The 25,819-nt window shown below is 41.2% G+C and overlaps 1 protein-coding gene across 1 annotated transcript in view; it reads left to right on the forward strand.

Moving 5' to 3' along the window:
* The window catches only part of LOC115376252 (neural-cadherin), a 376,719-nt gene that overhangs the window by 84,444 nt on the left and 266,456 nt on the right, over positions 1–25,819 (forward strand). The window contains exons 2-3 of the mRNA XM_030075748.1: positions 11,650–11,847; positions 16,572–16,797. Coding sequence (XP_029931608.1) covers positions 11,650–11,847; positions 16,572–16,797 — 424 coding nt within the window. The remainder of the gene's footprint in view (positions 1–11,649; positions 11,848–16,571; positions 16,798–25,819) is intronic.

The following is a 25,819-nucleotide window of genomic DNA, read 5'->3' on the forward strand; positions in this document are numbered from 1 at the left end:
GGACAGTACCGATAATCTTAACATGTTTTTGGATTTAATTTGCTTATAGCTGGTGCCGGTATTCAATATCTGAAAATAAAAGGGAGAAATTCATTTATTCATGGAAAAAAAAAAAACCCGAAACAGCTTGCGGACAATCATAATCATCTCTGCTAAAACCCAGAAGAACTAAATAACAGCAGGTATTATAATGCATTGTAACATAATCTAAGAGGTCTGTATGTGAACTTCAGTTGATTGCGTCAACTCAGTTGATTTTGAATAAAAATCTAAATGACAGAAAAAGGAAGAAATCTAAAGGCGAAAAATAGTCACTAGACGTTTTGCTTCACCTTCAGGAGCCACTGGCCAAATAGTTGGCTATGGCACGACCATGTGATCGCTTATATTTATCAGTATAACTGTAATTTCCTGAGTAGTGAGGGAGATCTGAAACACATCCATCAAGTTGCTTTAAAGGACCATATCAGTGATTTTGAATGTTTGGCCCATTTATTATAATTTACCCGCATTTTACATTGCAACAAAGCATTTTGCGAAAGATACAAAAGATTTGCTGGTATATAATCAAAATCCTTTGATTTTCAGATTTCAATTTTTGGTTGAAACACCTATCTTATAACGTTCTGCGTCTGCTGCTAACAGAGCGTTCAACATTCATGAAGTGTAGAGCTAATATTTCACCGTGTAAAGCAAACATTTCCCTGGGGATTATTCTCGGAGGACGGACTGTTTTACTCCAGCCAGTTTCAGAAAGTCATCAAAACACAACAGTGCTGCTGCCTGTAGGAAAACTAATGTGGAAGACTTCATTACAGTGTTGGTAAAAATTAAAGTCTGGTCATTTTCATATTGTGGAATGAATGGAAACCAGTGGCTGAATTAAAGGGAGGAAAAGTGATATTGGAGTCTATAGACTTTGTCGATGTTAGACCAAAGATGGAAAATCACTAGTATTGTCCTTTAAGACTTGAGGAAGCAGAGGAAGAAAAAAAAAAAGAAAAAGAGGAAGGAAATACATGCGTACATACATTACATACATTTTATTAACATATTCATGCTCAACACTTGAGGCTGAGGCCTTCCCATAGAGTAGTGTTGATTGATTCTTCAGCCAGTATGTAATCAATTAGACTGCATCATATATCTCATAGATTCACTGACTAGTTGATACTCACAGTTTAATGACAGGTCAACATCATGTGCTGGCACACCTGCTTATCATCGCTCAAACATCAGCAGGATAAGTAGCTGAGATCTGATTTTTCATAACAGGACAATATCGGTGGGGAATATCAGCGCCGCGACGCGCAGCATCAGTTTGACGTTTATCTCTTTGGGGTAAAAAACGTGTTGAATGGGAATCGCGCACCATTCAGCAGAACTTCTGTGTGTGTGTGTGTGTGTTTTTCCAGTTTGCTCGTGTGTTTGTCTTGACCGCATTACTCACAGTGTCATGATTTTCAATAATGACATGCCTCGCTAGAGGAATGAGGAAAGACTCTACTGGCTGCTCATTTGTATCATTTGCAATTAGTGTAAGAACTAAAGCCTGATTCTCTCTCTCTCTCTCTCTCTCTCTCTCTCTCTCTCTCTCTCTCTCTCTCTCTCTCTCTCTCACTGTCCCGTTTCTTCTCTTAATTGGCATTTCCATGTAAAAATGTGAAAAAGTCACTAAGTCGGCGGCAGCATCCCATTTAAACAGATTACAGAGGGAACAGTTTCCAGTGAGGGCCAAATAGCCCTTTGTAATCCTCACAGAGGACATTTAATTAACTGGCCTGCTTTGCTATTCTCTCTCTCTCTCTCTCTGTTTCTCTCTCTTCCTCTCCCTCTTTGTCTTTGCCTCTCTAACTTTCTTTTTTCTCATCTTCCATCTTTATCTTCCTCTCTTTCCTTCTCTTTTCTCTCCCCCCTTTTCCTGTCTCGACCTGTGGTGTATCCCTCTTGCACTTTAACCCCCTTTCTCCAAACACACACACTCACACACACACACACACACACACACACACACACACACACACATGCTTTGTAGTGGAGGATGGCTTTTGTCCAGGTAATAATAAATGGTGTCATTATGTAACACTTTTCAAAACAGTTATGAGGTGCATTGAGATCAAGAGGGATAAAAATCAAAGGACAAATAAAACAAAAATAACACACAAATAAATGGAGTTAACAGTCAAAAAAGGGATGAAAATTGACAGAGGTTTATTAAAGGTTCCACTGTAAATGTAAGTGACTTTGCCCGCCTGAGCGCTGCAAAAACAAAACAAAACAAAACAATAAATAAATAAATAAATAAAAATAAAATAAAATGACCGAAAACTATGAACAATACCTCAGTTTGCTCTGGACAAGTTGTGCCTACTTCCTGTTTTGTGCAACAAAGCAAACCAGCAGATTTCCTGCCAAATCTGAGCCGATGGCACGCGATGTAAAATGCAGCGTAGAGGCCGATCTCGCTTGTTTCCTGGTAATTACACTAATGTCTCCAAATTAAATGAATGCGGTATGTAACACCTTAAATCCAATCGCGGCTGCAGTTTTTGCTCTGATCCTAAAAATCAATATACGCAAGCAAAAAGCTGCAAATGCAGCCTCAGTTATTACCAGCAGGAAGCTGCCTGTGCATCGCTTTTCATTTCTTTATGTTTTTTTTCTCCCCACAAAACCACTTTCATATATATATATTTTTTGTAAGTGCTCAGCAAATGTAATAATGAGAAAGCATTGTGAGAGAAGGAACACAAAGTAGTGCACGGACTCACAAGCTATTCTTTGGAGCAATGAATATAAAAAAAATAAATAAAATAAATAAGTAAAAAAAAAAAAAATAACGTCTGTGGCGATGGAAAGGGCCCTCCATAGTATTATAGTAATTGAAGGTCCCGCTATTTCTACGGATTGCAACATATCATTAGATCCAGTGAGATGCATTAGTGTGAGGGATGGCGACAGCGCCAAGCTGTATCTCCCTATGGTCCTTCATTAGCCACTAATCCACTGATGATTGTTATTAGAGCGAAAGGAGTGGTATGTTTGTGTGTGTGTGTGTTTGTGTGTGTTTGTGTGTGTGTGTGTTGGATGGATTTTGGCATACTGCTCTGTATATTAGCCTAGTGATTTATTATCTGGGTAATGCCTCCCCTTGTTCCCCAAAGCTGCATTGTCCTTTTGCCAATTAATTCTGAATCTGTTACGACCACAGGGAGAGCGAGAGAGAGCGAACGAGTGAGCGAGAGAGAGAGAGAGAGAGAGAGAGGCACCAACAAACACAGACAGGTCGAACCACAGAGTCAAGTGCATCGCCACATTTTTTTTTTTTTTTTTTATGAGGTATGTGTGGCTGGGTAATTTCGCTCTTCTGTCTTCTTTTGATGTCTGCTTATTTTGTTTTCTAATATTCCCTCGCTCCCCCTCCTCTCTAATTCCATTGATTTATGCAATTGCTCGCCCGTTGTTTTCTTTTTGCTTTATTTCTTCCCCTCTCCGTTTTTTTTTTTTTTTTTTTTTTTTTTTGATTCACCCACCCTCCACTTGTAGTTGTTGTTCTGCTGTTTCTATAACAACCGCAGGGTCATTTCTCAGCCGCGGCGTTTCACTCTTAATCCCATTCTCGTGACACTCGCCTCTTATTTGTCTCGTCGCTTCTTCTTGCCGTGCTCTAAATTACTTGATTGCCTCTCTCTCTCACTCTGAAACACCACTACTTCTTCGGCGTCTCCTCCTCCTCCTCCTCCTCCTCCCCCCACTCCTTCTCTCTATTATCCTGCCATTCCTTCCTCTGTCTTCATCTAATTCTCACCGCTTTTCTTCTTTCCTCTGCCTTTTCATCATTTACAGCAGCAGCAAGCTCGCCGCTGTATAAATGCGGGATGGCCGGTGCTGCTTTAGGCTGCACTGAGTCTGCCCACCGTCTCCTCGTGAGTAGTTAAGAGGGGTCAGATGCAGAGGACCAACTTCCAAATGGGGATCAATAAAGTGTAAGCTTAAAGAGCCGCAAAACAAGACACAGAATTGTCCCATTTATCCGTTCTTACTTATGTAAAGAAACATTTAAACGTCGGGCTGTTTTTTTCTCTTGCTGTTGCGAGATCAGTGGCTTGTGAAGATGTGACCAAACAAAACCGGTGGCTAACACATAAGCATTATGGACTGATTAAAGTAGAAAGGGTGTGAACACGCAGCATTTTTATTTCAACTGCAGTTGCCTTTTTTTTTATTTATACAGGGATTCCTATGGGAAGAGCGCAGCGGCTGCTCCTTAAAAAGCGCTGTACCCAGTGCTTTTAAAAGTTGAAAACAGCTGAACTTGTTCGTAAAAAGTGTCAACCACTGATGATGCAAACCACCTTTTTTTTCATCCACCAGCCAAACACCAGGAAGGGTGATAATGGAGACCCGACAGACACTATTATTGTAAACAAACACGATGGGGATGCAGTGGAAAATGCTACTAGACTAGTTTGTGTTAGTAAGCGAAAGAGCCATGTCCACTAAAAGATACTACAAAAAGCTGTGGAGACGATCCGCCATGTGTTTCATAATGAAGTCCCTTTTGCTATAAATGTTGATTAACATTAACTGATAACGTTTCCTCAGCCTTCATCCTCAAACTACATTGGAAATGAAATGTTAGCGAGCAGCCATTACTGCTGAGCCTCTCCAGTGTTAATCAATTGGACCCACTACACTGGCAGTCTGTGCCAGGAGGGGAAGGTCCCAGAAGTGTCCCAGAAGCAGCACTGCACATTCAACTACACTCCAGCCTTATTTATTTATTTATTTATTTATAAAAGCGAGTCACATGGTGTATTGAAAAAAGAGACATCTACTCGCCCTGTTGTGTTAGAATAATCATTATCTGTTCAACAACATCTGGAATTGTCTCATCATCATGAAGCCTATATCCTCCCGACTACCAGTAGTTCAAATTTGTCCTCTGTGGAGGACATTTGTAAACCTGAATATCTCCCACCCACTGCATACTACTGCATTAACTCCTTTTGCTATCTACAGAGGACATTTAGGCCTTTTCAATGATACCAAATGTGAAGGGGTGGGGCTTTGGTACCTTTCACTTTCTCATTCAGGAAAATGGCATCCGTCAGTGCAAGCACATTTTATGGGGAGAGGAAAAATAAGTACATAATACTTTTTATTGAGCAGATTTTGGCTTGAAATGTTGTTGGCATATTTTATTTAAGTCTCTTAAGAACACATTAAAACACTTTCTGAATTATTTTAGCTGTATTTTAGCATAGTATTTAAGTGTTTAAAAAATGTCCTCCGTAGTGGACATTTGTAGTTATTTCCTCCATTTTGTCCATCCTGTCTCAGCTTCCTCCATCCTCTGCCTATGGCACTGGAACCTCAGGATACATGCAGAAGATGGTCCAAGAAAGACAAAAAGTTTGTCCAGGTGTCAAGGCCACTGGCAATTGCTGAGTACACCAACATGGGTGGTGTGGACTTGGTTGACCGAATGTTGAGTTTCTACAGGATGGCCTCTCGCTCTCCGAAATGGACAGTGCGTGCAGTTTTCCGCTTTTTTGACCTGGCAATCACCAACTCATGGCTTCAGTATGAGAGTGACTGCCAGTTTTTGGGGAAGAAACTACTGAAGTTCCTTGACTTCAAACTGCTCCTTGGTGAAGACTTCGATGTCCACTGTGGACACATGATATCTTAAAAGCACAACAAAGCAAAACAAAAGTGGACACATGATAAATAAAAACTTTTTTTTTTCAAAAAAAAAAAAAAAAATGTTTTTAGTATTCTAATTACCTTACAAAGATTGGGGAATTTTAAAAAAATTGTGATTGGACAAATTTTTTTTCTGGTAGTCAGAAGGATATTTGTTTTACAGAAATCTGCTTCCTATATGTTCTTTTAACCCTATAAAGCCGCACGTGTCATATTTAAGACATGATTTTTTTCAGCCTTGTACATAAATTGTACAGCATTTGTACAGCAAATATTTACTGAAACATCGACAGGAACAGTTACCGAGTTGATGCAATGTGAAATTACTTAAAATTTCATAACGTTTTTGTTTGTAAAACCGTGTTGAAAATGGCTGTCTTAAATTTAACACAGCAGGTATACTGAGGTCATTTTCACCAAATTGGTAAAAATAATAAAAAGATAATACTAAATAATGGAAAAAGTGTTATTTTCTATGTTTGGTAATTCCAAACATATAAAAGAACACTTTTCCTTCCAATGTGTTAAAGAATTTTTGTGTTTTATGATGTTTTTGTTTGTTTAAAAAGAAAAAAAAAAAACGAAAAAAAAAAAAAAAAAACATGCACAATTGCCTGATGTGCCAAATATGACACAAATTGAATCTCATATTTGGAATTGATATTTGAATTTTTTTAAATTTTTTTTTTAAATTTTTTTTAGGGTTAGTTGGGCCAGTAATGGCTCCATTTTCAAGGAATTGGAATTTTCTGTCAATTATTTGATGGTTCAGGCTTTCCAGGGTTAAATAAGTAAAAAGAAAAGAAAAAAAAGTTGATATGACTTGCTTATCATGAATGGTAAATTTCCTGCCATTCATGATAGGCACATTGATGCCAGCCAGACTGATGTTTTTTCCGGATTAAAATATTAATATATTCGGTATGTTAAATCCACTTATCCATGCTTGTGATTTCCGAGATATAAAAGTTTTGTGTGGCTGCGCTGCTTCTGTAGTCAGGAGCTGCACACTTGACTGAACCGGCGCATCCGGTGCAGCGTCTCTCGCAAAATGCTGACAGAACTCAAATGTTCCTCAAAGCTTACATTGCACTTACGCCTCCAGGGTGGTTTCAGGGTCAGCGTCTGCCTCTGAAGCCAGCACGAAACCCAGCAACCTCTTCCTCAACATCTTTAATAATGTTTACAGAAAATGCAAATATTGTACCTAGCCAATAAAAACAAGCTGAGCCAAGGATGCACTGCATAAGCAACGTCACGATGTCATCCACCGGCACAAAAAGCTCTCTTGACGGCACTTTTTGTTGAAAAAAAAAATATTATATATATACATATGTTCATACTCTTACTCTTAAGCCACTCATGGCATCACAAATGCACCAAAGCCTGTTTGTGGCAGGGTGGAGGTTGAGAGGTGTGGCAGTGGGGCTTATGTTCAATATATAATGGCCTGTCTTGGGTTATGAGTTCATTAATTCATTAACTGTCCTTATTTACAGTGGCAGCCGCGTGTCCAGTGGGAACTCGAGTAGATTGGTGACACTCATGTCAGGTTTTACACATTCCTGATGGCTTGAATGTTCACTGTTCACAAACACCCTCACTAACACACACCAGCTTCAAACACACCTAAGAATGTATAAGGTGCCACATTCGATTTCATAGCTGAGAATGCATTTCTAGAGAGAGACACAGAACATAACGTGTTGTACACACCTGTTCACCGAGAAGAAAACGCCTGACTTGATCAAGTTTCTCGTTTTCTTCTTCTACACCCCGCTTCAGCTTTGATCTTTGAATCCATTTACATTTTATGCATTTATCTATTTCTATTGCATTTTTTTTTCTTGAACTGGGAATCTTGTGAGTGACTTCTTAGACAAAGGTGAACATCAGACGTGCTCTGAACTTGTGAACTGGTGAAAGCATTCTGCTACATGGGGAATATAATGGGGTGCAGAGTATTTGACATAGTGTGTTCATGTATGTATGAATGTATGTATCTGTGTGGGTGGCTGAGAGAGACAGAGATTAATAGCATGTGTGTATATAGGGAGAGGGAATGCATGAATGCATGAATGCATTAGTATATATTGTGTTTTTAAGTGTGAGCTGAACGGTGGTTGTATAGAGTAGGAAGTGCAATCTCTCTGTGGTCTGTCAAACCAAATCAGGTTTTTCTGAGGAGGAAAATGTTTAATATGATGTCATCATCTAGAAAAATTAATTAAGGCCTGTTTTGGACTCCAGACAGGTGTGAGAAAGAGACATTATCTATCAGGCACAGGTTTGGTTCTCTCGTTTTGTTTCAGATGTTTTTGAGCAAAAGTTTGGGTTGATGTTGGGCTCTGCCAGTGTTTTACATTTTCAATTAGTGTCAGTCGTTATGGCCACAGCAATGAGCAGCGGTTCACCCCACATTCATTCAGCTACAAAACTGTAAAGATGAAGAAAATGTATCTTGTGGCCTTACTGTTCAGCCAGAAATATCCAATGCAGTGTGATAACAGGGATGCTGTGTTGTCATTTGAACATCCAAAATCAGAGTCAGTGATTTTCTTAAACAGCACCACCAAACACCTACCAAAATTGCTCTGACCGACCGCTCCAGCACTGAGATTACCCCGCTGCTCCCAGTAAACAGCATTTCCTCTCTCTCTGTGTGTGTGTGTGTATGTGTGTGTGTGTGTGTGTGTGGTGATTATTCGTGCATGGCTTTGGTGTGTACTCCTAGTGTCACTGTGATTGCTGTTTACTGGGTTCAAATAGCACAGCGCTGATTATAATTACTAGTTGAGAAGCTGAGATGACGCTCCTTCACTTTCTTCTGGATCTGAGTCCCCAGTGTGTGCATAGGTGTGTATGTGTGTGTAGTGGTGAGACTGTGTTTAGTCATATAGTATGTGTGCTGCACCTTTCCACTTTTTTCAGTTCCGGTCTGATACTTGTATTTGGATATCTGCTGATACCAATACCGATACAAGTGCTCTTTGTTCTACTACTGCTGTTGGTGGTGGTGTGATGTGCAAAGTTACACAAGGCTGTTGTAACACAGCACTTCTTAGCCAGCTGTTACTAGACTAGTCTAGTCACTCAGACTAAAGAGTGACAAAAATCGCCCAGCCTGAATTCATTTTCAATGAGAGCAAAGCAACGCGGGTGGATGGAGCGGGAAGCCGGCTGGTCTTATGCCGCCTCTCGTTCTGAACTTTTGATTTTTTTTTTTTTTTTTAGATATATAGATATTTTTATTTTTTTATACTTTTCATACTTTACTACTACTATACTACATACTTTTCTATTTTTTCAGTGATTATTGACATATCTGCAGCTTAACTGCTTCCACACTTACATTTCATGTCAAAAAAATTTTTTTTTTTAAATAAAGAACACAAAAAAACAATACAAAACAGAAAAAACAAAACAAAATTGCTCAGAATCCAATACAAAAAACCTTTTGTTCTGAACTTTTGAAGGTGCGACATGTAAATTGCTCACCCAGTTGACCAGTCAGTTTGACACCAGATCCGATATGGTCTCTCTAGGTCTACCATCAGATGATGAAACTCACCGATCTCATGTGTGGAAGCCAGCTGCTCCTGCCCCATAACAAAAACTAAACTGATGATCTCCCCATCCTCTTTCAAGCCCACAATCGGCTGTGATGTTTACTTTTCCATTAGGCAAAATTAGACCTTGGTTATGGTTACAGTCCTCAGACCCGCAATTCAGCCCGATGTAACTTATCCCTTCACCCGGGATGTGTTTTTCGTTGCCTGTCTAAAAAATCCTTAATGATCCAGCAGAAGCCCCTCCTGTACATCTTAGCCATGGAATTATGGGAGACAAAAACTATCTAATTATGCTGACTATGCACTGCAACACTTTGGCTATGGGCTTAGTATTGCATTCCATTACATTGCATTACGTATTTATAATTCATAAAAACATCAGACTATGGAATCTGGATCGGTACGTACACCAGTGCGGCACATGGACTGGTTTTCAGTATCGCCATCTGATATCGATAATGGATCAGATCGGTTCCAATTCTAATATGTGTGTGTGTGTGTGTGTGTGTGTGTGTGTGTGTGTGCTGATCTGTGATGTTGGGTATAAACACAACTCTGTCAGAGGGGAGGAAGCTGTAGTCAGCGTGGTTGGATTCTTGATTAATGATCAGCTCCCTTACACACACACACACATGAAAGTGGGAGGTAGGCAGGGATGGAGGGAGCTGTGGAGAGGGACAGAAGACAAAAATATAAAGAGAAGAAATAGTGGGAGATGACAGTTGCCCCTGAATATAAACAACAGAGAAAAGGATGTAGAGGAATATGTGATAGAAGTTGGACTGTGTTAGAGGAGGATCTGAGGATTTTGTTGTTACCAGCAGATGTTAAGAAGGCTTCCACACTGTGAACAACATACTCTTTAGCGCCTCGTCTCCACTGGATTTGTTTCAGCTACATTTTTTTTTACATGTGTGCCTTTACACAACAGAGATGCTGTCATTATAATCAGTGCAGATATCTCTAATAGTTGTGTTTACCCACTTGTCTCAGGTCTGTCGCACACCCGCGGCGTCTCTCTTTAGGTTTTAAGTCTGTTTTCATGTTGAATGCAGATCTCAAATGATTGCCCACGCTCTCAAAAGCCTTGCCGGTCAAACCATCATGGAATTAGCTTTTACACGATGTTTTGTAAAGACGCATTCCTAGAAGATGCCTCATGCAGCATGCTCCGGTGTAGACGGGAGGTTAAAACACATCGCACATCGTGAGGAATTCCTCCTTAGTAAAAACGTTAATGAGTTTTTCCAAGGTAAACGGATGGAGTGCGGGGGGGGGGGTTTGCAGAACTGGAGCGATTAAAACCATGTTGAAATCAAAAACCTGTTAACCTGTTAAAGTGTTATCGGGACTAATCAACAGAATATTTTGTTAGTGCGTTGACTCGGCGCTGCGTCACCAGTCATTTCCCTCATGCTGTCAGGGCTGTCGACTTGAAAAGTGTGAAGAGGCAGGCCAGACAACAGAAACGTCTCTCGAATGCCAGACGCTCCATTCAGCTGGTGACATTGTGCAGTGTTTTGTTTATATTGTAACAAACGTCTAGATTGCACAGACCTACAATTGATTGAAGGTTTGGGTTTCTGCGTAAAAAAGAACCGAGCAGAGGGGGCTGCTTACTGGTTGTAGTGGTTTGCTCGGTCCAGGTCATATGAGATCACATGGCCCAGCATTGAGGCAAAGTGTGTAATAGACACACTTTCCTCTGATGGAGCAGCAGGTCTATTCCACGCTTTGGCATGGTAACCATGGATTCAGGTTCAAGTTCTTGGTTACATATGGGTATATAATCCTATTTTCATATATTGTTGTTTCTACTCTTTCCTTCGCCGTGTGCTTTCACTTTTTGCTGCGGCACCAACCCAGTTCCCCCGCCAGGGTCATTTGATGTCACAGTGAAATGAAAGTGACTGCAACTGTCCTGCCATACACATATTCAATAGGTGGTGCTGCTGAAAGGTCATTTATTTTTGTGTACTTTTATATAAAAATGTTATTACTTTTACTTCCTCGAAAGAAAATCTCTTTAGTGATGACTTTATCTTCTACCAAGAGGGCGGAAATGAAAATTTTGCCCAACAGAACCATCACAGATTTTTGTGCAGTCCTATCCCTCCACACTTCCTATCGAATAAAGCTGCCTTTCTCTCCTAACTGTTATCCCATTGGTTTGCACTTTTGAATGACCTTTCCCTGTGTTTTTGTATGTCCCACCCTGTTATCCTGGTACAACAGGAAATACATCGCATTAAGGAAATAACATGCTCTCAAAATGCAGTTTGATTATGACTTTTGAGTTTCATCTTCTGTTGTAAATTATGATTTTTCATATTCATCAGCTCAACCCTGTCCTTCTGTCCTCCTCCAGGTCCAGACTGGTATTTGGTGCGAGTGGAGCTGACGGTGACCGACGTGAACGACAATGTGCCGGAGTGGAGCATGGTCCCCGCTCCTTACCTCGCCGTGGTTTCCCCCGACGCGACGCCAGGCTCGCTGGTTTACAAGCTGCATGCTCAGGACGGTGATGAGGGCAACAACGGCGAGGTGGAGTACTTCCTGTCTGACGGTAGGTTGTTTCCTCTGCCTGCGTGCTCCATATCTTATAGTGTGGTATGTTATTGGGAGGCAGACAGAACTGTTTTTTTCTGTTGCTGCTTCCTCCACAAGGTCACAGGTCAGGATGAAGCACTGATCTTAATTTCTACAGCTGGTAGGGCCGGACTCAATGCCAGTGGGCTGCAAATTTCATCTAGTGTTAAAGCGGTTTTGGGGTGTGTTCGCTGGTTTGGGATTTTCATGGTCTATACTGGACTTTATGGTCTATACTGGACAGCACCGAGATGGGTGGAGTAGCGCAGCTGAGTGATTTTCTTATGGTACGTGTCCACATCCCATCCATTGTCTAGCTGTGCAATGCATTCTGGTGGCATCGTGTTGTGTTTTGAGAAATGGGGTGCCATGTCGGTGTCACCTCATTGGCATAAAGTTGAAGTCCAGGCTACTTTATGCAAATTGCGGGTGTCCCGTATGAAGGACGAAAAATGACAAAACAATGAATAAATAAATAAATACACATAAATATATAAATGTATAAATAATTACATTAATAAATATTTCTACATGTATTTAATTATTTCTATTTTTATTCATGCATTTATTTATTTATTTGTGTATTTATACATTTATGTATCTATGTATTTATTTATTTATATTTTTATTTATTTCCACATTTATTCGTTTATTTATTCCTTCATTTATTTCTATATTTATTTATTTATTCCTACATTTATTTCTGTATTTCTGCATTTCCACATTTATTTATTTCTGTATTTCTGTGTCGTATGTTAATGAGGTAGGCGGTCCAGTGTGGCTCGCTGTCTCTGAAAAGCTACAGCGAAACTTTTAAATGAACTATCGTCGATCTAAAATGAAGACAGATCCAGCAACTGCAAGGTTTATTTCTCTCCTCAGATGTTCTCAGAAACGCATTTCAGTGATCGTTTTTCGTAATATCAAGGAAAGTTTTGAAAAGATGTGGGTCCAGTTGGAAATCCGAGAGAGGACAGCCCGCTAGTGATACATTCATCCAATTAGGTGCAGCTAGGAAGTGTTTCCACGGTTACAGGAGAGAGCAGCTGTCATCGGGAGCGACGCGCCCATCAAGCATCCAAATCTGGGAAGCAGCATGACTCCTAACATCAAATACACACCCCTGTGGACACATACCATTACACACAGATCAGCGGTGATGTGTAGTTTTGTTACCTCTCTGGTGTTAAATATTGCCATCATCTTTGCCCACCAAAAGCAGCTCTTAGTGAAAGCTGCTGGTGTGCTGCTATTAGATGATGGAGGCAAAGTGGGCCAGACCCCTCCTGACCTCCTCTAGACCTCTGAAAATCACACAAACCCCTTCATGAATGATATGCCTGCTTGTTTCACACCGACAGAAATTCTCCAAGCAATAGAAATGGCTTCTTGCATATCAAAAGTATGATTTTAATTGGATTAAGGCGATAATAAAAGTAATTTTGGTCTTATCGCCTTATAAGTCCATAGGCCTGCTCTGTTAAATTAAAGGCTGATTGTTACGGTGTCTGCCCTCCACAGGTAGCTGGGATTGTTCTGGTGAAGGTGAGGCAGGAAACAAGTGCATGTTAGTAAATTACACTTTCCACGTTTCTCACTGGAGACTTTAATAACAGATTATTTCCTCAGCAACATCATGGGGAGTTATTCCGCCGGCATGTAAACATGTTACTCTGTTGCTCCTCTCACCTTTGGAAACTGTGGTGCGACTGTGGCATTTTAATGCAGCAATGATGACCTGAATGCAAGCTTTTCATTCAAGGACATCATTTAAGCACACATCATATCATTTAAGCACACATCATATTCATGTTTAGCAGGCAAACTCTGATATTTTAGTCCAAAACGTAGCAGAGACACGAGACGGTAAAAATATCTGACATTTGGTGAATAAGATAATAAAACTCGTGTCCACCGCGGCTTTAAAGGAATGATACACTCAGTTAAAAATGTGGATTCTCTGACTTTTCTTTTTTTTTCATTTCTGTTTTATTAGATAGGCACAGTGGAGAGAGCCAGGAAAGACAAAGTAAAAAAGAGGGATGAAATGCAGAAAAAAGAGCCCAGTCAACTATGGCCGTTTAGCATTATTCCTCAGTATTATCCTCATCATGCGCCAAGATTGGAGAGTTCCTTTGCTATAGAGCTCACTTGATGAAAAACACACGAATGGTAAAATGGTGGATTTATAACCAGGAGCAGGACAAAATCGGCGTGCCGTACTAACAAGCTACTGTAACTGTTTGAGGCTGGTGGAGGATAACCTGTGCAGCTGAAGACTGTCAATCAAACGGGGCGAGAGGAATAAAAACCTCAGGTGGTGTGCCGAGCAAATCGCTCCACCACCCTTGCGTGTTTAAGTAGTATTTAATCTCCAGCAAAAACATTTCAGCTCAGGAGAAATCAACTCATTCTCAAAGTTTCATGATGTTTTTTTTTGTTTGTTTGTTTGTTTTTTTTACAACCAATAATAATTATAATAATTTAAAAAAATTGAGAGATTACTTATTTTAGTTTCATATCCCTTTAAAAAGGAGGAAGCTTGCCACCATGAGTGTGGAACTAGGTGAGCACAGACCTGCTGCAGGAAGGAGGATTCAATTATTATTTTGAACGGTATTTGACCCTGTGGAGGGAAACTTTGTTGGATTTCTTGGAGTTGTCAGCTCCGATGACGCAGCGTGTTTAGATCATGCTCACTTCAAAGACATCAGCTTCAACTTTGACTGATCAGAACTGCTGTAAATTACACTAATTGTGACTCAGCATTTGCCCGATGTTATCCCTTTTCAGAGGTGAATATTTTTAGATCTAGTTTCCAGTGGGTTTGTACGAGGCAGACCAGAAAAGACTGTATCATGCTGATTTATTTCTGTAAATGTTTTCTATGACGCTGCATTGAGTCCATCTCCATTGCCCCCTGAGATTCGTGCCTGCACTGTGCAAATATGTATTTCATGCACATGTAGCTATTTTCCGGTTTAATTTAATTCATTTATCCGCCACGCGAAATAATTGCTTTTCTTATTGTGTGCCATGTAATGATTTCTCCTGCCTATTTTGGAATCTGTAAGACCGCTGTGTATAAAGTCATTGTTATTCCTGAGGGGAAAATTTGAGGACAAAGAATGAAATCACAATCAGAATTACAATAAAAGCACAAACGCTGATGCTAACATCTAGACTAAACCCTCCCTTCCAGTTGTTTCAGCTGCTGTTTCATCTCTCACTCTCTTAATCACATTATTTTGTGGCAGAAGAATCGTTTGCATTAAACTGTCCCGTTCAGTCTCATCTATAATCCAAAAACAAAAACAAAAATAAACAACTGTGTACTGTATGGTGGTTTGGATGAAAATGACAGACAAACCACAAAAACATCAGCTAGGTTTATACAGTACCTTATGCTGCTTTCAAGGGCGCCTCATGAACTACTTTCTATATCAGACCACAGAAAATGTAAATACGTCCTGTAACACATTCAAGTGCTTTTTGTAGGAACACGGATCAAAAGCATTTTTGGTTGCTCTTATTTCATACATCATCTGGTACATAGAGATGTGCTGCAGAGACAGAATAAATAAATGTTGCTGTATATGTACATTTTTAACATCAGTTAAAAATGTACATAGTACTACTTTCCAGTTCTTATTGATAAGATTCCTGTATCGTATGTATAATACTTGTTACAGCACTTAAAGGCAGCAATATATACTGTAGATCATTTTTTGGCATTTTTGCTTTATTTGATAGTGACAGTAGAGAGAGACAGGGAAGGCAGAGGAGAGAAAGGGGATGACAAAGGGCTCAGCGAACCCGGGCCGCTGCTGTAAAGACTGAGCCTTGATAAGTGGTACACGCTCTACCAGGTGAGCCACCGGGCGCCCCAGAAAACAGCAGTAGCTTTTACATAACCTCGTGTGTTTCACACACACAGAGCCCTTTGCTCTGCTTTACTCTGAGCGGAAAACGAAGAGGAATCTGCGGCTGCGATGTAACCCACCATGCTTTCTGTGTGTGTTGACATCTTCTGCAAACCGGGCCAGAAATAGAAGTCTGGAGGAAAAGGAGAAAAGAAAAGGAGACTCACAGAAAATAAATAAATAAATAAATGAAGTGCTATCAACATAATTTGAGCTTGTTACTCTGGTGAGAAATAGTCAAACTATCTCACCACTGTTCTGCTAATTTATTTGGTTCAGTCACATCTACAGACATCTTGACACTTACATTATTAACTGCCAGCTGCAGTGTTAATCTAACACATTCAGGCATGTACAGGCTGGATATAGTGGACTTTTTAATTTGCTAAATATATTTTATCAGCATTTGTAGAGTGACATAATTCCTCACTGACATTAATTTTTCCGAAAATAACAGTCAAACTGATATGAGTTCTGAACTTATCTGAATATAAGATGTTTGAAGGAATGAATGGAAAAATGATGATTTGCTTAAAATATGTGGAGCACTGAATTTGAGTGTGGTACTGTAATAGTAATGTAATAGGATGCTAATAACCCAATAATCTATCTATCTATACATTTATGTATTTATTTAGTATTGCCCATGGATTATTAGTGTATAATCAAAGTGTATCATATGCATCATATTGTTGCCCCCTAAGCGATCAGATGTATCAGCGCTCAATTAGATCACACTGAAGCTGCATTTAACTGACTTCTTTAAATCTCTCTGCAGGTGGCGACGGGCGTTTCGAGGTCGACAGGAAGAGCGGTCAGGTACGGACTACAGGGCTTCCCCTGCAGAGGGACAGGGAGTATCTGCTGACGGTGGTGGCTGCCGACCGGCTGGGCAGCCGCAGCGCACCGGCCGTCGTCTCCGTGGTGGCGGGAGCCCGACCACCGCAGTTCACCAACGCTTCTTTCACCATCTCGATCCCAGAAAACACCCCGGAGGGACAGCCGTGAGTTAAACACACTCTCACACCCTGGCTCATGGCATGCAAAAGTAGACATTTATGTGTCCATGTACATATAGTGCTGGCTGTGGTGGTTGCCATTCGGGGCCAGTTATGCTGACAGAGGGGCCAACTGCTTTGCACAATTTTCAGAAAAGACTCCTTTCTTAGTCACTCGCTTTACATGTCTCCGTTTTTATTAATCCTTTTGTCATTGTCAGAATATTTTGTCAAAATTATGTCAAAGCCGAGACAATCATGAAACTTGAGTATTCACATTTGTCATATAGTTTTATTTTCCTTTGTAAAAATATTACGGACATCACTTATTACTGGGAAAAGTAATATCATTGCGACACATCACTGAGTAATATCACAGACTTTATAATAATAGGAGGAGACTCAGGCACTCAGGCACCATCTTTGAAAAGCCGATGGGCAGTAAGATCGTGACCATCGCTGCTGTCTGTCTGTATGTCAAAGTTGTGTGTCTGCGCAAAATCTGAAAGTGAGATTGGTTGGTACTGTGTCACACTGATGATGCTGCCATCATAAGCTTTTCATGACTTTCCTTTTATTCTGAAACTGTCACTGATGATACACTGCCAATAAACACTATATGAGGCTATATAGTGATGTACGTGTGTATGCATTTCTACATGTATCTATATATCTATCTATCTATATATATATCTATATATAGATAGATAGATATACTTTTATAAACGTTTATATTCTATCTATCTATCTATCTATCTATATATATATATATATGTATATATATAAAGTACAGGCCAAATATATACAGTACAGGCCAAAAGTTTGGACACACCTTCTCATTCAATGCGTTTTCTTTATTTTCATGACTATTTACATTGTAGATTCTCACTGAAGGCATCAAAACTATGAATGAACACATGTGGAGTTATGTACTTAACAAAAAAAGGTGAAATAACTGAAAACATGTTTTATATTCTAGTTTCTTCAAAATAGCCACCCTTTGCTCTGATTACTGCTTTGCACACTCTTGGCATTCTCTCCATGAGCTTCAAGAGGTAGTCACCTGAAATGGTTTTCCAACAGTCTTGAAGGAGTTCCCAGAGGTGTTTAGCACTTGTTGGCCCCTTTGCCTTCACTCAGCGGTCCAGCTCACCCCAAACCATCTTGATTGGGTTTAGGTCCGGTGACTGTGGAGGCCAGGTCATCTGCCGCAGCACTCCATCACTCTCCTTCTTGGTCAAATAGCCCTTACACAGCCTGGAGGTGTGTTTGGGGTCATTGTCCTGTTGAAAAATAAATGATCATCCAACTAAACGCAAACCGGATGGGATGGCACGTCGCTGCAGGATGCTGTGGTAGCCATGCTGGTTCAGTGTGCCTTCGATTTTGAATAAATCCCCAACAGCGTCACCAGCAAAACACCCCCACACCATCACACCTCCTCCTCCATGCTTCACAGTGGGAACCAGGCATGTGGAATCCATCTGTTCACCTTTTCTGCGTCTCACAAAGACACGGCGGTTGGAACCAAAGATCTCAAATTTGGACTCATCAGACCAAAGCACAGATTTCCACTGGTCTAATGTCCATTCCTTGTGTTTCTTGGCCCAAACAAATCTCTTCTGCTTGTTGCCTCTCCTTAGCAGTGGTTTCCTAGCAGCTGTTTGACCATGAAGGCCTGATTGGCGCAGTCTCCTCTTAACAGTTGTTCTAGAGATGGGTCTCCTGCTAGAACTCCTGCTAACCCTAACCTCAGAAGCAGAGGTGACTCTTGGTCTTCCTTTCCTGGGGCGGTCCTCATGTGTGCCAGTTTCGTTGTAGCGCTTGATGGTTTTTGCGACTCCACTTGGGCACACATTTAAAGTTCTTGCAATTTTCCGGACTGACTGACCTTCATTTCTTAAAGTAATGATGGCCACTCGTTTTTCTTTAGTTAGCTGATTGGTTCTTGCCATAATATGAATTTTAACAGTTGTCCAATAGGGCTGTCGGCTGTGTAGTAACCTGACTTCTGCACAACACAACTGATGGTCCCAACCCCATTGATAAAGCAAGAAATTCCACTAATTAACCCTGATATGGCACACCTGTGAAGTGAAAACCATTTCAGGTGACTACCTCTTGAAGCTCATGGAGAGAATGCCAAGAGTGTGCAAAGCAGTAATCAGAGCAAAGGGTGGCTATTTTGAAGAAACTAGAATATAAAACATGTTTTCAGTTATTTCACCTTTTTTGTTAAGTACATAACTCCACATGTGTTCATTCATAGTTTTGATTCCTTCAGTTAGAATCTACAATGTAAATAGTCATGAAAATAAAGAAAATGCATTGAATGAGAAGGTGTGTCCAAACTTTTGGCCTGTACTGTATATATATATATATATATATATATATATACATAATGTAAATAATGTAAACTTTTATTGGTAACACTTTACAATAAGAGTACAACAATTAATATTAGTTAACATTAGTTAACGCTGTAATGGTTAATTAACTGTTAGTTAATGATTATTATGCAGGGATTAAAGTTCTCCCTCTCAAGACGGATTTCCGTCAGTTGGCAAAAGAGGGGGGACAAAAAAGTTGCACGTGCATTTTGTTGTGGTACAGTTTTGACTATCCAATGAAATCATGTTAGGCATTAAACTGGTGCTGTTGTAAACCAATAAAGCCAGCCAGAGCCTTGGTATTAGCCAATCAGAAACAGAGGAAGGCGGGTTCACCCCTGCCCGTCAGGGAAGGATCCGGGGTCCGTTTCACAAAGCAGGTTTAGTGAAAACTCTGAGTCTGTTAATCCTGAAATGAGGGAAACTCTGAGTTTTTCGTTTCACAAAGGGAGGTAACTCAAACCAGAGAAAGAGGGGTAACTCTAGCCTGTTTCACAGAGGGAGGAACCTTAAGCTCTCGGTCAGTTACCGCAGTAACAGACTCCATGAAACTAACCTGGCGTCGAGTTTCTCGAGGTTTCGTGTATCCGCCCTCTTTCAGCCACACGGTATTTAACTTCCTCATTCATTCAGTCAGCAGGCGAGTTTTGGCGTGGCGTATTAGTTCTGCCGTCTGTTATTTAAAATAATAATAATAATAATAATAATAATAATAATAATAATAATGATTAAAAAACAGTTAGTCGGTCTTTATTAGAAGTCCATTAGTAGTTAGTTGGCGACATTTTTTCACGAGCATGGCATGTCCTGTTGACAACGATCCCGTGGATGAAGGTGCAGTGTTACTGCGCAGAGAATTAAATATTCGTCGGGAGATGGTTATAAGACGGCGCATACATGTTTATGCCGAGGTCTTACCTGTTCGAACAATGTTTTTATATTTCACCTTAAGCTGCTGCCAAGTGCGCTTCTCCCCCGCGGGATTGCACCTAAATGAAATAAATTAATAGGCGACCATTCAAGCAGTTTCCCCCTGTAATATCATTGTGATTGCAACGGACTACATTTAAACTTACGCACTGACCCGAGCAGCAGTGTTCTCCCACGCCGTCTCCCACGCCGTCTCCCTCTCCTTTGCTGCTGCAGCGGTGTTGCACAGCCCGTTGCCCCGTTGCCATGGTGACTCGTCAAATCGGGGCTGTCTTTTTACAGCTTTGGTGCACGCGCTTAACTCCAGGTGAAACTACTCCGAGTTGATCATTCATTCATTCATTCATTCAACCTTTATTTATCCTCGAATGGACATTGAGGTTACCCTCATTTTCGATGCCGTCGAGTTTACAAGCGCATTAAAAAACAAAATAACACATACATATAATAAGAAAATCATTTAAAACAAGTACAATCAGAAACACAGTGTTCTGAGACTAAAGTCTTAAACTGTGCAAGAGAGGGGAGTGCTTGCATCTTCAGAGTGTGCTGGAGAGTGTTCCACGAGTTTGGGGCATTATGGGAGAATGCAGTTTTACCAAGTTCGGTACTAGCTCGGGGAACTTTTAGGAGTAATAAGTCAGCTGAATGGGTCATGTAAGTGCCAGAATTCCATGCTAAAAGGTTTGTGATGTATGATGGTAGTCTACCAAGAAGGGCTTTAAAGATGAATAAAAGCCAATGTCCTTTGCGCCTCTCTTCAAGGGAGGGCCAACCAACTTTCTTGTAGAGCAAGCAATGATGAGTGTCATATCTATCGCCAGTTATAAATCTAAGGGCAGAGTGATAAACAGTGTCCAGGGGCTTCAGAGTTGAAGCAGCAGCATGTTTGTAAATTACATCCCCATAATCCATGACAGACAAAAATACAGCTTCAACAATTGTTTTTCTCGAGTGTACTGGAAAACTTGATTTATTTCTGTACAGAAAGCCAATCTTTTGTCGCAACTTGGAGGCTAGCTCATTCACATGGAACTTGAATGAGAACTCCTCATCAAGCCAGATGCCTAGGTATTTGTATTCTGTGACTCTCTCGATTTCTGAACCAGTTTTGGTGTATAAATGCACACTATTGTAGTCAATGTTTTGGGATCTGGAAAACAACATGAATTTTGTCTTAGTTGCATTAAGAAGTAGTTTATGTCGGATACGGGATTCTTGAAAAGAGTTAAAAGCAAGTTGCAGATTTGTGATGGCTAGCTGTACAGAATCCGCGATACAATATAAAATTGTGTCATCAGCATAAAGATGAGCATGGCAATCACTTACAGAGGAAACAATATCATTTATATAGACAGTGAAAAGTAAGGGGCCCAGGACAGAACCTTGTGGCACACCTCTATTAGTTACCAAAAATTTAGATTTTGTATGACCAAGTTTAACACACTGACATCTATCAAATAAATAGCTCTGAAACCAGGTACATGCATTTTTATCCAAACCAATACCATCTAATTTTCTGAGAAGCAAGTGGTGATCAACTGTATCAAATGCTTTAGACAGATCTATAAAAAGAGCAGCGCAGTGATACCTCTTATCTAATGCAGTTATTATGTCGTTTGACACCAATGTGATGGTGGAGATTGTACTATGATTGGCTCTGAAGCCGGACTGAAAAGGACTTAAGAGTGAGTGGTCTGAAATAAAAGGCTTGAGTTGAGAGTTGACCAAGGATTCCATTACTTTTGCTAGGCAAGGTAATTTGGAGATGGGGCGATAGTTGTTTAAGTCATCCCTTGTGCCACCTTTATGTAAGGGGACTACATGAGCAGTTTTCCATAGTATGGGGAATTTTCCAGTTGAGATGGACAGATTAAAAATGTTGGCAAGGTGCTGTGTGATAACAGGGGCTGCGAGCTTTAAAAAGAAGGAATCCAAATTATCCTCACCAGTAGAGCATTTAGGGTCTATGGATTGTAGTGCATTCCGCACTTCACTGTGTGTGAAGGAACGGAAGGAGAAACTGGTTTGACCCCTAGCACTCTCACTATCAGCATCAGCATCAATGCTGTCAATATTGACTGAAAGAAGCTCTGGATACTCTCTCTCAAATAAAAGTGCAGCATCTGTGAAGTGCTTGTTGAGGATAAGGCAGATCTCTAAGTCATCTGAATCCACAGAATTTCCAGTGTTAATGATTTTTGGCTGAAATTTAGATGTCTTATTTTTGTTCAGATTTACTGCTTTCCAGAACATGGCTGGGTTTGAGGAGGAGCTAGTGATTAGAGCTAAATAGTAATCAGATTTTGATTTTCTCACTGCTGTAGTACATTTATTCCTAAGTTGTCTGAAGTTCAACCAATGTGCAGGGTCACCTGAACGCCTCGCACGAGACCAGGCTTTGTTCTTCTCACGGAACAAAGTTGATAGTTCCTTTGAGAACCAAGGTTCAATTCTGTCTTTGATCCTGAATTTCTTGAGGGGTGCATGTTTATTAATGATTGAAGTAAATGTAACTGTGAAGCAGTCAAGAGCCATCTCCACATCAGTGATTTTTTCTGTGAAGTCAGCAAGGCTATGTGAGACATCCTCCAAGAAGAGTTGTTCATTAAAGATCTTGAGATTTCTTTTTGAGACTGTGTGAGATCCTGTTTTTTCTATTTTTGCTCTCCTTACACATGCTATGGGGCAATGATCACTATTACCTAATTCAAAAACTCCAGTGGCTATAATTTTATCAGCTCTATTAGTGAAAACAAGGTCAATTAAAGTTGATTTTGAAAGGTCCTTCATATTTGGCCTTGTGGGCTCAGTTATAAGCTGAGTTAAATTGAGATTAGAGCATAGATCCCTTAGATAATTTGAGGTGCTGTCGATCCAATTCAAATTGAAATCACCCAAAACAAGCATTTCAAAATCAATATATTTTGAGATAAGATTTGTCAATACATCCACAGAATTTACATCTGCGGACGGAGGTCTATAAACACCAATAACCACCAATGGCAGAGGTCCAAGTTGAACTTTTAAAGCAATAAATTCAAAGCATTTAGACCTAGAAACAGAGTCCAATACAGACACAATTAAACCAGTCTTAGCAAAAACTGCCACTCCACCTCCTCTTCTAGCTCGATCTGCTCTAAACAAACTGTATCCAGCCAAATTTACATCACAATCTTTAATACTTTCCTGTAGCCATGATTCACTTAAAACTAAAATGTCAGGATCAGTCTGTAAAACTAGGACTTTAACATAATCCAAGTTCTTTGACAGGCTTCTAATATTCAGATGAATTATTCCTAGACCATTTCTGCTTTTGAATGTGTCTGGGTTAAGTGATAGATTTGAAACATGGGTAGGAGCAGCAATGCAAGGTTTCAAAGGAATCGAGATTAAATTTGAAGTGGTGATAGTAGCAGTGGAGTAACAAGTGTGGCTTTTGTTTGAGTGCTTAGGTCTTTTTCTGCTTATAACCGGAATATTGTATATTTGATTATTGTTATAATTATTTATCCCAGACCCATAGTTGTTAGCACTTGGAATGAAAGCTGGGGGTGCGTTTGTGAAACAATAAGTGACAGCGGGGATGAGTGGGGTGGAGTCTCTATTACATTTAGCGAGTGGAGACAGTCAGATGGAGAGAGCTTTGCAGGATCTTAGTGTGAGGTCGATGTTCTGGGATAGAAGGCGGGACCCTGCATGGTTCAGGTGGAGACGGTCATGCTTGAAGAGTTCTGGTCTGTCAAGAAAGGTGGTGAAGTTATCTGCATAAGGGATGCCAGTGCTATTGCAGTAACCTTTAAGCCACACATGAAGCTGCCTGAGTCGGCTAAACTTCATATCGCCAAAAGAGGGAGGAGGGAGGGGCCCAGAGATGATGCATTGCTTATTTGAGTGTAGAATATTGTCAATGAGCTGAATGCAGTCATCTCTGAGCTTCATTGACTGTTGCTGTTTGAGGTCATTTATTCCTCCCAAATGAACCACAACGGCACGGGCAGAGGGGAGTTTACAGAGCAGCGGGGGTATGACGTCATTAAGGTGATTAGCGCAGGCACCTGGGTGACAGGATGTGTAGCACATGTTGATTCGCACATCACGAACCATAGAGGACCCGACTAAAAGAACAGGGGAGCTGCTGGCACACTTCTCATCGGAATCCGATTCAGCAGGCAACCCAGACTCACTAGGAGCGACCCAGCGGTGGAGCGGTAGTAGTCGCGACGGGCAGGAGGAGCGCGCTTCGGCTGGCGATGGACAGCTCGACCAGGAAGGCTCTCGGTGGTGGCTCGGGGGCGTTGTGACTGTCGGCGCCGATAGCTGTGTGGTTTGAGCAGCGGTGGAGGTGAAACTCGTAGCTGCATCAGCGGAGGGGGAAACGGAGGGAAGTCCTGTTCTTCCAGAGAACTAAACCGGTTTGTGAGCGGAATATCCTCTGAAGAATCTGCAGGAGCAGGTGAACGTGGGGACGACTTATTTCTTCTGTTTTTATTTTTAACTGGGATCCAGGGACCGTGACCAGGAGTTGAGCTGCGGATGTTAGGGTTGGGGGTAAAGCAGGCGAAAACTGCCGACTTTTTCTTGGGTTTCGCTCCCTCTTGTAGCCAGCGGGCTTCGGTACCCCCGGAGGGAGGCTGGGCTACCTGGATGGTGGTCTGGGGCTCGGCTTCGGCTAGGACGGGTGGAGCAGTGGTTGGGATGGGGATATCGAGTTGAAGGGGCATCGGGATGGTGGTGTCCAGCTCGGCTTCTGCAGGTGTAGCAGCATCGGCTCCCACGGTGACCACCAGCGACTCCATAAACTCTTCCTCAACCCGGAGTTGGTGGAGGTCGGATATGCGTCCCTCCAGCTCAGCGATGGTGCGGCGGTTGCAGAGGATGGTTTGGCTTAGCTGATGGCAGCGATCACACCCGGATGGCGAGGTGAGTGGACCCATGGTGGTGGTAGATTGTCGCTGTGGGAACAGGGAAACAAACTCCGGCAGCAAAGGTGTGTTGTGTGTTTGTTTCGTTAGCGGCTGGTTAGGCTACCTTGTAAACAGAAGGCTAAACACTTTAAAAATGCTCCTGTGGAGTAGTAGTGCCAGTCACGAGAGACACGGATTGTAAACTTACACACGAGGACTCCACAACGGGAGTCCACGGCGATTTCTTGGCTTTAGAGCAGGCTTAGGTCTCCAGGTAGGAAACTTACCGGTATGGGCCCAAACACTGGGCCCGCTGCGGTGATCAGGCTTCGGTAAAGTTACGCTGGTCCAGTCTCGGTTTCTGCTGTTGTTTCTCAGATGAGGCGTCTGGTGGCTAGGAGTCTTGATCCAGTTAGAGGTGAGGGTTAAAAGTAACCCGATCAGTCAGATCAAACTAACTCAAATCAGCTGTTCTGGAACCGAAAACTCAGTGCTTCCTATCTCAGAGTAGATCAACTCAGAGTTCGGGGTAAGACTCGGAGTTTGTTGAACCTGCTTCGTGAAACGGACCCCTGCTGTAACTGCATGAGTGAAATTAACAGAGATGTAACGTGGATTTTTTACCAACTCAAAATGGATAGCTGATGGATAACGTCATCTGAGAGCAGCCTCTTTGGTAAGTGTCTTTTCCCTGTTGAGGTTCGGGTTTACTTTATACTTTATTTGAATAAGGACAGAGCATATTAATCGTCATGTAATGAAAGTTGAATGTTCATCTCCGTGTTACTACAGCTGCTGTCG

Source organism: Myripristis murdjan, chromosome 3 (assembly GCF_902150065.1).
Source record: "Myripristis murdjan chromosome 3, fMyrMur1.1, whole genome shotgun sequence".
NCBI classification, from domain to species: Eukaryota; Metazoa; Chordata; class Actinopteri; order Holocentriformes; family Holocentridae; genus Myripristis; species Myripristis murdjan.